Source organism: Sturnira hondurensis, unplaced genomic scaffold (genome assembly GCF_014824575.4).
Source record: "Sturnira hondurensis isolate 20B ecotype Veracruz unplaced genomic scaffold, ASM1482457v3 Scaffold0022566, whole genome shotgun sequence".
NCBI lineage: Eukaryota > Metazoa > Chordata > Mammalia > Chiroptera > Phyllostomidae > Sturnira > Sturnira hondurensis.
This window is the reverse complement of record NW_028095197.1, coordinates 7,189,068-7,201,183: the sequence shown is the minus strand read 5'-3', so window position 1 is coordinate 7,201,183 and position 12,116 is coordinate 7,189,068. Positions and strand designations below refer to the sequence as shown.

General features: G+C 51.2%; 1 protein-coding gene across 2 annotated transcripts in view; it reads left to right on the top strand.

Annotated features, from left to right (window-relative positions):
- Nucleotides 1-7,809, top strand: part of TLN1 (talin 1) — a 31,347-nt gene extending 23,538 nt beyond the window's left edge. For both annotated transcript variants that reach the window (XM_037036204.1, XM_037036203.1), the window contains 17 exons: nucleotides 34-183; nucleotides 295-396; nucleotides 476-595; nucleotides 1,325-1,471; nucleotides 1,645-1,811; nucleotides 1,907-2,090; nucleotides 2,179-2,304; nucleotides 2,404-2,520; nucleotides 4,796-4,981; nucleotides 5,102-5,209; nucleotides 5,715-5,820; nucleotides 6,010-6,134; nucleotides 6,243-6,368; nucleotides 6,479-6,541; nucleotides 6,652-6,834; nucleotides 6,975-7,103; nucleotides 7,232-7,809. In XM_037036204.1, the coding sequence (XP_036892099.1) occupies nucleotides 34-183; nucleotides 295-396; nucleotides 476-595; nucleotides 1,325-1,471; nucleotides 1,645-1,811; nucleotides 1,907-2,090; nucleotides 2,179-2,304; nucleotides 2,404-2,520; nucleotides 4,796-4,981; nucleotides 5,102-5,209; nucleotides 5,715-5,820; nucleotides 6,010-6,134; nucleotides 6,243-6,368; nucleotides 6,479-6,541; nucleotides 6,652-6,834; nucleotides 6,975-7,103; nucleotides 7,232-7,357 (2,265 nt within the window). In that variant the 3' untranslated portion in view covers nucleotides 7,358-7,809. The remainder of the gene's footprint in view (nucleotides 1-33; nucleotides 184-294; nucleotides 397-475; nucleotides 596-1,324; nucleotides 1,472-1,644; nucleotides 1,812-1,906; nucleotides 2,091-2,178; nucleotides 2,305-2,403; nucleotides 2,521-4,795; nucleotides 4,982-5,101; nucleotides 5,210-5,714; nucleotides 5,821-6,009; nucleotides 6,135-6,242; nucleotides 6,369-6,478; nucleotides 6,542-6,651; nucleotides 6,835-6,974; nucleotides 7,104-7,231) is intronic.
- Nucleotides 7,810-12,116: the final 4,307 nt, after the last annotated feature.

Below are 12,116 nucleotides of genomic sequence, written 5' to 3'. Positions count from 1 at the left end.
CACACACACAAACTCACTCATTCCAACCCACAGCAAGCAGCTAATACCCAGGAAGCCCTGGAAGAGGCTGTGCAGATGATGACAGAGGCCGTAGAGGACCTGACAGCAACTCTCAACGAGGCAGCTAGTGCCGCTGGGGTCGTCGGTGGCATGGTGGACTCCATCACCCAGGCCATCAACCAGGTTAGAGTCTTGGGGTGCCCATGGACACCGAAGCTACCCTGGGCCAGGGTTCTTGAGCACAGGGGCAGAGACTGTGACAATCTTTCCCCTTTCCTTATTCTCCCCCCTCAGCTAGATGAAGGACCCATGGGCGAACCAGACGGTTCCTTCGTGGATTACCAGACTACTATGGTGCGGACGGCCAAGGCCATTGCTGTCACCGTTCAGGAGATGGTGAGTTCGGGAGAGTATAAGAGGACTGCCCTTGGGGAGCTGAGTTTGGACATAACTTCACCTTTTCCGTTACTACCAGGTAACCAAGTCAAACACGAGCCCAGAGGAGCTGGGCCCTCTCGCTAACCAGCTGACCAGTGACTACGGCCGGCTGGCCTCACAGGCCAAGCCTGCAGCTGTGGCTGCTGAGAATGAAGAGGTGAGCATGGAGGCAGCTCTGACCTCCCCCCTGCTCCTCACAGAGACCCCAGTGGCATGTCCCTTGTTCCCATCATGTCAGCCTCTGGGCTCTCCCACCCACAACTCCCTCTAGCCTTTCATAGATGGGGACCCACCCGCAGGGCCCCTCCACTAAAGAGTGACCAGAGCTCTGCGTAGGGATGGGTTCAAAGCTTTCAGGTACAGGGACAGAGGAGGCAGCCTGCGGTCTAGGATTTCCCAGTCCACTGCTCTGGCCTCTGCCAAGTCTCCTCTGGGCCTAGGGCTGCGCTCTGTCCTGCTGCAAGTCTGTGCCCCCTCTTAGTTCTTCCTTGGTGCAGAGCCAGGAAGCTCTTCCTTCCCTAAGCTCCTGGCTTTCCAAGAAAGCAAGTAACTGGATCTCAACAAGATACACCTGATCCCCAATCCCAAAACCCTCCACAATCTCATAGAGGCCAAATTGTAACCCCCCAGCTGTCTAATTCAAATACTCCAGCATAAGGTGCTTCTCCCCCCTCCTCCTCACTGCACTTAACACAGTCCGCACCAGCTGTGCCCACGTGCTATTATTATCCCTGTGTGGGAGTGACCTCCTGCCACAAGAGTATGGAAACAGGAAAAGTCTGTGTGCTATGACGCCTGTTTTTAGGTACTTACCAACCCTTCTAAGCCCAGTGGAACTGTCCGCGTGCCTCTGGTAAAATCCATCTCCTTTCCCATCTGCCCACAGATAGGTGCCCACATCAAGCATCGGGTGCAGGAGCTGGGGCATGGCTGTTCTGCCCTGGTCACCAAGGCCGGAGCCCTGCAGTGCAGCCCCAGTGACTCCTACACCAAGAAGGAGCTCATAGAGTGTGCCCGGAGAGTCTCTGAAAAGGTGACTAACTGTGCTTATCCCGGCAGACTGGGGGACTGGCTCTCCAACCTTGCAGACCTTCCCGTCCTCCTCCAGCCGCCCCAGCCCTCTCCTTTATCCCTTCTCCTAGGCACTTGGTGACCTTTGCATTTCACATGGCATGTGCCAGTCATTATGTGACTTCCCTCTCCCAGGTCTCCCACGTGCTGGCTGCACTCCAAGCTGGGAATCGTGGCACCCAGGCCTGCATCACAGCAGCCAGTGCTGTGTCCGGCATCATTGCCGACCTTGACACCACCATCATGTTTGCTACTGCCGGCACACTCAACCGCGAGGGTGCCGAAACTTTTGCTGACCACCGGTGAGGAGGGAATGGGGCCTCAGCGAGGCAGGGTGGGGTGAGGCCAGAAGAGGCTGGAGGAACAGGGTACCTGACTAGGCTGGGCCCTCCCTCAGGGAGGGAATCCTGAAGACTGCAAAGGTACTGGTGGAAGACACCAAGGTCCTGGTGCAGAATGCAGCTGGGAGCCAGGAGAAGTTGGCCCAGGCCGCCCAGTCGTCCGTGGCCACCATCACCCGCCTCGCCGATGTGGTGAAGCTGGGTGCAGCCAGCCTGGGATCCGAGGACCCTGAGACACAGGTATCCACCTAACAGCCCCAATTCTAGTCGGATCCACTTCCTGTTCCCCCTGTAACTCCCACGGACCAGAGCCGCTGCCGTCCCACAGGTGGTGCTGATCAACGCAGTGAAAGACGTGGCCAAGGCCCTGGGAGACCTCATCAGCGCAACAAAGGCTGCGGCTGGCAAAGTCGGGGATGACCCCGCTGTGTGGCAGCTCAAGAACTCTGCCAAGGTTAGAGGGCTGAGAGCAACCTCAGGAGAGGGGGCGGGTCAGCGCTCCCCCTCCTGCTCCTTCACATGATCCCCTCCCCTGCCCCTCTGACACCCCTAGGTGATGGTGACCAATGTGACATCATTGCTCAAGACTGTGAAAGCGGTGGAAGATGAGGCTACCAAAGGCACGCGGGCCCTGGAGGCAACCACAGAACACATCCGGCAGGAGCTGGCGGTGAGCGCGAGTCGGGGCACCAGGCCCTCGAGTCAGAGAGAGGGGTCGTGCTGGACTGGGAGGCCATACCTCACGTGTGTTCACGGAACTGTACAGTCCCACACGCTCTTCTCGCTCGTGGCCAAACTTCCTAAGTGAGCGGCATTCAGGTCATCCCCCTTCACCTTCTTACCGTTTGACAGCTGTCTTCTTTCAGCACCACACTCCCACTTGCTCCCAGGGTCACCAGGGGCCTATTAGTTGTCTTCAGACATTTCCAAAGCATTTGAATGGGGTATAAGCCTCTCTCTGAGATTTTTTTCTTTGGCTTTTTTTTTTTTTTTGAGAGGGAGAGGGAGAGAAAGGAAGGAAGTAGGGAAGAGACGGATCCACACAACCTTGGCATATTGGGACGACGCTCTAACCAGATGAACTGCCTGGCCAGGGCCTTCCTTTGGTTTTCTTTCATTTTTAATTTTTTTTATTGTTATTCAATTACAGTGGTCCCTGTTTTTCCCCCATTGCTCTCCCCTGCCTTGCCCACCCCACTCCCCTTTGGCTTTCTTGACACTGGTTTTTCTCTCGCCTCTGTAATCTCTCTTCTAGAGTCATCTTTGAATCGCCTTCAACAGAGTAAACCAGGCCTTTCCAAAATTGTACAAATAGCCCTCTTTCCGGGTTCTCTTTGCAAATTCAACCACTTGCATTATTGTTCTCTAAGAAGTTGACTTCCAGTTCTGAGTTTAGTTATTTTCAATGGCACATTTGACTTCAGTGAGATTCAGTGCTTTCCATCCAGCTGTTCTTCCTGACACACTACTTCCTGTTAATGGTGGCAGCAGCCTCCCAGTCGCGAAGATGCCCCTCGGTCATCTTTGACTTCCCTGTCTTATTCCCCGTATCCAGGCTATTGCCAAATCCTTCCAACTGCCCTTCCCCATTCCCTTTTCCTCACACTCCTCCTCCCAAACCTGACCATTCCCTTGTCCTTCCCATCTCAGTAAATGTCACCTTTTAGTGACTCAGTTCCAGCTGTAACCTTCTCCCTCATCCCCCACATGTCGGCCTGTCAGCAGTTCTTGCTGGTGCCCCCTCCTGACCTCACCGGCTCCTTTCCTGGCTCTCCCACCGCCACCTGCCCAGACCGTCGGTCCGTAGTTGTGTGTAATGGCCTCGATCTTACCTCCCCGTTTGTGCACTCACCTCCTCCCCAATACATTACAAAGCAGCCAGAATTATCTTTTTAAAATATAACTTGTGTCATTTCACTGCCTAAAACCCTTTAGTGATGGCCCTGGCTTCTGTGGTAGAGTTCACACTTCTTACCATCGCTGCCTTGTTCCCGTGGCCCCTGCTGGCTTCCTCCAACCCATCCTACCCGTCTCTTCCTTTTCTGCACCCCAGGCTCATACGTTGTCAGTTCTTGCCCACTCTAGGCCCTTGAACTTGCTTTTTCTCCAGCCTTTTGAAAATTTGGCTCCTTCCAATCCTTCAGGCTTCGGCTTAAATGTCTGCACCACACAGAGGCCTTCCCTGACCACCTCTCTGAAGGACCTCATTTTTCTCTCTCTTCACAGCACGTCTCTCTCTCTCTATTTTCCTTCTCAAATAATAATAGTCTTTAGTTTTTCTGCGTGTTTGCTTGCCTTCTGCCTGCGTCCAAAACTAGAGTGTAAGCTCCTTCTCTGCCTTTTTCTCCATTACATCCCTAGCACCCGACACCGAATCTGCCACCTAGCTGGTCTTTAACAATTTGTTGGAGGGGCACATACATCAGAGTATTTTTATTACTTTTATGTATTATGTAAAATCCTAAGTCTGATTTTCAAGGCCCCAACAACCTTTTCTCCACCACCCCTACATTCTAGAACACTCCTTCAAACTCTTCCACCTGATATCCTGGTTATTCCCACCCTACCATTTCCCTGAAATGCTCGTCTGTTACCTAGACCTCTGAAGACCCAATTCTTTACTGTCTCACCTTAGCCATTCACCCTCTTCAGGGCTTCTCTGTAGTTTAGTTTAGTTTTATTTTGAGATGGAATGAAAAACCTACCTCAAAAGCTGCTGCTTTAATTTCACACAAACCCTCCCCAATCCCTGAAGTCAGAAATGATGACCAGCTGCCTGCTATTGTATCAGCTGTGAATGTGTGAACTTCTCCAAGGCCTTGACCTACAATAAGTGCCCAGGGTCTGCTTGCTGAGTGAATACGTGGATGAATGAACCAAATTACCCGAACGCTGCTTTGCGTTAGTCTCACTGTGAAGTGTTTCCTCCTGTTCTGCCCCAACAGGTCTTCTGTTCACAAGAGCCGCCTGCCAAGACTTCTACCCCAGAAGATTTCATCCGAATGACCAAGGGAATCACCATGGCAACAGCCAAAGCTGTTGCCGCTGGCAACTCCTGTCGCCAGGAAGATGTCATTGCCACAGCCAATCTGAGTCGTCGTGCTATTGCAGATATGCTCCGGGCTTGCAAGGTAGAAACCCTGGGAGCGAGGCACCTGGAGGACAGAACATGGTAGTGGAGAAACTGAAGGGGTTCGGGGCACCTGGAGCTCTTTGGGACCCTAAAGTTAATGTATTACTCTGTGGTATAGGAAGCTGCTTACCACCCAGAAGTGGCCCCTGATGTGCGGCTTCGGGCCCTGCACTACGGCCGGGAATGTGCCAATGGCTACCTGGAGCTGCTGGACCACGTGCTGCTGGTGAGCAGGGAGCGGTCTGCTCCTCACTCCAGCCTCCCGGAGTGCACAGTCCTCTTCCCACGTGCCCCAGACACAGTTCTGTGATTTTTTGTTCAAATCTCCTCCCCGCCTCACCATCTTATTTCCCAAATCTGTTCTCAGTTCCAAGCCTCCCTTCCACTGGGGCCCCATCATTCTTCGCATCTTTGGTTCTCACACTTACCTCTTCCTCTCCTTTTTCTTATTTCCCTTCCTCCCACCTGACCTCCTCCTTCTCTACCTTCGTCATCTCTTCTTTCTTCTCATTTCATCATTCTCTCTGCTCCTTGTCAGCCGGTGAGTGACATGCAGCCCCACTGTCTTTACCACATGTGCAGAGAGCACCTGGACGGGTGGTGTGGTACTCGTGGGCTGTGGCGTGGAGCAGCTATGGGATGGTGTTGGCGGTCCATGGTCTACCCCGATTTTAGGTCAAGATAGAAGCTAAGGTCTGATGCTCTCTGCTCCCTGCCCCTTTCTTCCCCAGACCCTGCAGAAGCCAAGCCCGGAATTGAAGCAGCAGTTGACAGGACACTCAAAGCGTGTTGCTGGTTCAGTCACTGAGCTCATCCAGGCTGCTGAGGCCATGAAAGGTGAGGGGTGACCAGGGGCAGGGAGGAAAGGAACACTTTTGTCGGGAGGTCCCTGTTTTCCAGTTGGACTGCTCTGAGCCGGCCTCTGCCAGTAGTTCCCATGGGCCTGGTGATACTAACCATGATGCCCAGAGCTCCTGACCTCCCTGCTCTGGCTCAGCCCCTTCCTTACCCCCTTTGTCCCACCAGGAACAGAGTGGGTGGACCCAGAGGACCCCACAGTCATTGCTGAGAATGAGCTCCTGGGAGCTGCAGCTGCCATTGAGGCCGCAGCCAAAAAGCTGGAGCAGCTGAAGCCCCGGGCCAAACCCAAGGTCAGTCCTGCTCCCTTCCTGTTCCCTACCCTCCTACTGGCAGAAAGTCCCCACCTTCAGCCCCCTCTTACTTTGCAACTCTCTCTGCAACCTTTGCTTCTATTGCAGGAGGCGGATGAGTCCTTGAACTTCGAGGAGCAGATACTGGAAGCTGCCAAGTCCATTGCAGCAGCTACCAGTGCCCTGGTAAAGGCTGCATCAGCTGCCCAGAGGGAACTGGTAGCCCAAGGGAAGGTAAGTACTTGGATACCCAGAAGCGTGGGGACCAGCAGCTTCTTTGTAACAGGAGGCCTTTACATACATGTGGAGAGCACAGATCCAAACGGGCTCTCCTTCCTCCACAGGTGGGCGCCATTCCAGCCAACGCACTGGATGACGGGCAGTGGTCCCAGGGCCTCATTTCTGCTGTGAGTGCACAACACCCCCTCGGTCTCTCTGAACTGGAGTGACCGAAGAAGACTAGTGGGGGGATGGACCAGGGCAAAAGGCGTTTTTTAATTTTATCTCCTCACTTCAGGCCCGGATGGTGGCTGCAGCCACCAACAATCTGTGTGAGGCAGCCAATGCAGCTGTGCAAGGCCACGCCAGCCAGGAGAAGCTCATCTCATCAGCCAAGCAAGTAGCTGCCTCCACAGCCCAGCTCCTCGTGGCCTGCAAGGTCAAGGCTGACCAGGACTCTGAGGCAATGAAACGGCTTCAGGTGAGGAACCCTAACCCATCCCACTATACCTTGGGCTATGCTGCATTAAATTGTCACCCCCAAGACATGCTTTTCTGTGGGGGAACTCTCTCGACTGGGACACTGTCTGAATTCTCTCATGCCGCCTTCTCTCTGCCCAGGTTGCTGGCAATGCAGTGAAGCGAGCCTCGGACAACCTGGTGAAGGCGGCACAGAAGGCAGCAGCCTTTGAAGACGAGGAGAACGAGACAGTAGTGGTGAAGGAGAAGATGGTCGGTGGCATTGCCCAGGTGAGCTTTGTGTCAGACACTCTGAGGGACAGCAGCCGCAGGGCAGTCACGTTGCCTGTGCTGGTCCCACCTACCCTGTACCCTAATGCACACACGTGCTGAACTGAGCCCCTGATCCCCTTCCTCAGATCATTGCTGCACAGGAAGAGATGCTCCGTAAGGAACGAGAGCTAGAAGAGGCGCGGAAGAAGCTAGCCCAGATCCGACAGCAACAGTACAAGTTCCTGCCTTCAGAGCTTCGAGACGAGCACTAGGGCATCCGCTTCTATTTAACGCAGACCCAGCCCAGAGACTGTGCCTGCCACTACCAAAGCCTCCTGGGCTGTCGGGCCCAACCCCCCAACCCCAGCACTCTCCAAAGTGCCTGCCAAACCCTGGGCCTGGCTCCGCCCAGGTCCGCTGCACATCCCCTGTCCCTTCCCAGCTCCAAGTGCCTTCATGCCCTAGGGCCCCCTAAGTGCCTGCCCCTCCCCAGAGTATTAACGCTCCAAGAGTATTATTAACGCTGCTGTACCTCAGTCTGAACCTGCCAGGGCCCCAGCCCATTCCACCCTGCCAGCAGCTTCTGGCAAATCCCCACAGCCTCAGCTCTACTCTTCCCTTTTTGATACTCTCTCCCTCCTTGCAGCCCCAGCTCCCTGTGGTTGGGCTGTGGGGTTGTCAGCTCCAAACAAGTCACGCTCCAATAAAGGTGGTTCTGCCTGCACCTCTGCCTGGCTTGGTGAGGAGATGGGAGACTCCCGTAAGGCAGTGGGGGAGAGAATGGGATGGCGTTCTGTCGCCAGCTTGCTGTCACTCAGGAATGGAGCAGGGCAGATCATAGCAATTCCCCCTGCGAAGCCTCTTCCTCCAGACCCCTAAGGGGCATCCTTGTCAGAAAGCTGTCCCTGGGAAGTCCTACTTTTGTTGTCCCCGATTTCATTGGCCAGCTCCTGTGCCTCACCAAGTGTCATTCTTGTTGTGGGGACAGCTACTGCCACTGTCCTTTATGGCTACAAGGGACACTTTGTTCTTCCTAACTGCTCAGTGTATGTGAACAAATTCATTTCCTGACCAAATTCGAATTTTCAAAAGCAGCTTTGCTAAAAATAATAAGCCAATAAAATACAAGTGTCTGGGCCTAAAAGAATTGGTTGAGGCATTTAACAAGCAAAAAACCCAAGTGAGGCTGCCTCAGGTCGGTTCTACTGTTGACTGTGTTGGGGCACTTGTCCTTCCAAGGCCTTGTCCTACTGCCTAGAACAGCACTAGAAAAGGAACTGAGAAAGCTTGACCCAGATGTGAGACTGTAGAGGTAGGGGCAGAGCTCCCCTAGTGGCCAGGCGGGTGCTGGTAGCCCTGTTCCGGTGGCTCGGCTAATCTGAAGGTTCAGGGAGGAGGGAGGTGAGTGAGGTGTGCTTCCACTTCCTTCTGCATTCGCCCCCTCTGCCCACACTGCATGGACCATGTGGCAGGTCTGCCACTGTTTTCATGCATGATTCTTTAACCAGCCCTGCTGCCCAGCTTGTTATTTCCTTGCTTCTCCTAGTGGAACACAAACACCACCCATCTGCCCCTACTCTGGGCTCCTTTCACCTCCTTGAAGCCGTGACATCTACTCCCACCCTGTCAGAGTCAGTGTAAAGTACATGGAATTACTTTGTCCTCCCCAGGGCAGCCCATGAAGGAAGGTGCCAACTTCCTGCCATTACTCCTGGCACTTGTGATTAATTCATTCAATATTTGCTAAGCCATGCCTGTGCTAAGCACTGGAAAATAGAGATGTATTATCACCTCCCTGACGCAAAAGACTGGCAACTCCCATACACACTACTGCGGCTCTCTAATCAGATTTAATGTCCAGCATCATCGTGAGCTGAGGATCTTAGGGATCAAATCCCTTCTCCAGCCTCTCCAACAAGTGGTAGTCTAGACTGTTGAACTCCGGCTGTGAGCTCTGGGCAGCTGTTCACTCCTGCTACTACTTCCCTGCATGTCTCCACATCCCCAAACACATACCTGTCCCTAGTGGTGCCTCAGGGAGCCTTCTGGGAAGAGACTTGAATACCCACTAGACCAGCAGTTCTTAAAACATGCTCCTCGGGCACAGGGGTTCCCGAGACCCTTTCAGGGGTCCATAAGGTCAAGATTATTTTCATAGTAATAGTAGGACATTTCTTTCCTTTTCCAGTGTCAGTGTTTGTACTGATGATGCAAAAATGTTGGTGGGTAAATGGCCTTAGCACAAATCAGGCAGTGCACTAATAGTCACTGTATTCTTACCACCATGCACTAGCAATTTAAAGATAAATGCTAGCTTCACTTAAGACTGTCCTTGATGAAGCAGTAAAAACCTTATTAAATCTCTTCCTTGAATAACAAGTCTTTTCAATATTCTGTGGAATGTACTGGGAAGTAAGCATTGAGCCTGTCTGCTGTACACAAGATCATGACAGTATCTTGAGGAAAACAGTTTTTTACACTGTGAGCTGCCTTTTTTTTTCCCCACAGAATTCCATATTGACTTGAAAGAATGATTGGCAGAAAGACCATGGTTATCAGACTTGGGGAGCAGGCAGAACTTTTCTGAAAAAGGAACAGAATGAGTCTGTCAACTCAGAGAAAAACCGGGCAGTATTTATCGCCGATGATACAATGGAACTTTCAAGTGAAAATTAGAATTTTGAAAACATATTTGCCACCATGAGCTTCATGACTTAAACTTCCCAAAACTGAAAACAGACTTACCTGTTAAAGCCAGTCTTGATATTTAGGAATGTGATTTTTAAAAATAATGTATACTGAAGTGTGTCAACATTTGGAACATCTGCATAGCTCAGCTTGGTGAATCAGTATTTTCCAAATGACCAATGCCCAATGTTACAAAATTATCCCTGAGTAAAAGAGCCAACCAAAGTACGATACAGACCAATAGAATTTAATGTTAAATAATAAAAAAGTGTATTGATAATGGTTTCTCCACATTGCAACTAACCCTTAAGATAAGAAACTATCAGAAACTATCTTTTCCCACATTTCCGAGTGAGACTAGATTTTCTTCATATATAGTACTTCAAAAACATAGTAAAAGAAAGCCAAGTAGGTTCTGAAAATCCAGCTGTCCTCTATTAAGCCAGATATTAGGGAGATTTGCAAAAATGTAAAAATAACTTATGCTCACTAATTTGTGGAGGTGAACATATTGTTTTTCCTGAGAAACTTATTAATATGATTGTGTCTGGGCTTATCTCTATGAATATTTTAAAATTTTCTTAGTTTCCATTTAAATATGTTAAGTACTGGGAGATATAACCCACTTGAAATGCCACTCTTAATTTCTAAGAGCATAAGGGGTTTTCAGACCGCGAAGTTTTAGCACTGCCACACGAGACCATGAGTTCCTCTAGCCCCGCTTAGTGTCGGTGTCTTTGCGCACCTGGAAACCGATGCCGAAAAACTCACCCAGAAAATGCATAGCAAGTGCCGCTTCTATGCCTTGTGCCACTCTGGGCATTGGGGATTCATAATTGAGAAAGAGGCAGTCCCTGTTCTGCAGGAGACAGATCAGTGGAGACAGGTAGAAAAACAGTTACAAGGGCTCTGATGAGAATGACAGGATCCTGCACCGAGAGCACATGCATATCAGATGGAGAGAGTGGGAGAGGAGGTAGCCAGGGAATACTTCTCAGAACAGGCACTTGGTCTAAATCTTTAAGGCCATCAGATTTCAGCCATGGGGAGAGCATGTTAGGGAACAGGGACAATGTATGAAAGGGGGAGGAAGCTTTAAGAAAAGTATGGCTAGGCCTGGCGTGGTAGCTCAGTTGGCTACAGCATCACCGATGTAGTCAGGGCACACACGAGAAGCAACCAATGCATGCATGAATAAGTGGAACAACAAGTCTCTCTCCCTCTAAAATCAATAGGTAAAAAATTTAAAAACCTTTTTAAAAGCATGGCTCTTTTCAGTGCCTGCTTGAAACAGTACGTACACAGCACGAAGTACAAGTCTGTTTATTTGGGCGAGGTTGGAAGTGAAAGGTGAGGCTAGGATGAAATTGTGACTGTAAAATGAATGCATTTAAAAACAAAAGATAAAATTTAAAAAGATTTTTTTAAAAAGATGAGGCTAGAGAGGTAGGCAGGGACTGAAACAAAGGGCCTTCAATACCATATTAAGAAATGTTGACTTTTACCCTCGAGGGAGGGAGTGGGGGGAGGGTTGGGAGGGTTTTAGGATCCCATTAGCACCAACTTTTAAAAAGAACTTTGGGCCCTGGTGGCTACGTCACACTTAGGTTTCAGGTTCGAACCCCTCCTTTGGGACACCTATGGAAGGCATCAGATTGATATTTCTCTCTCTCATCCACGGACATATCCTCAGGACAATAAAATAAAACTGTTGGTTAAGGGACTTCTCCATTAAAAAAAAAAACAAAAACTTTGTTGCAATGCAGAGGACTATTTGAATGAATTAATTAATTGAAGAACTAAGAGTAAGACCACAACAGACCCAGCCAGAAGGTAATAAAACGAACTGCCTAAGGCAACCCTAGAGGCTCTGGAGAGGAACCACATTTGTAGGAAGTGTGATCTACCTACGACCTACGGAATTAAGTGGATGTGGAAAGTGAGGAACTGGGAGCGCTTGACCATGTCCGGGGGTCAAGCACTGGCTACCGGTGGATGGAGGTGTCTCTCATGAGTTTTGGGAAACCAGGGAGATGGACTGCAGTTAACAGTATGAAGTCAGGTATATGTCCCATGTAGCAGCTGGTGGCTAAGCAGATCTAAATACATTACGCGTCCCTCGCCACCCCCGGGCGGGGCCGGAGCCCACGGCTTCCACGGTCCCCACCCCCACCCAGCGAAAGCCAGGCCTCCCACCCTCTGCCCCTGGGAAGCCGGGCAAAGCGCTCCCTCCGCCTGGTCTCCCTTACCTCCTCCGAGGCGGCTCCCCACTTCCTCTCCCCCGCCCCACCTCGAGGAAGAACAAGAGCAGCCCCACGCCCACGCTTCAGACCTTGCGACCCT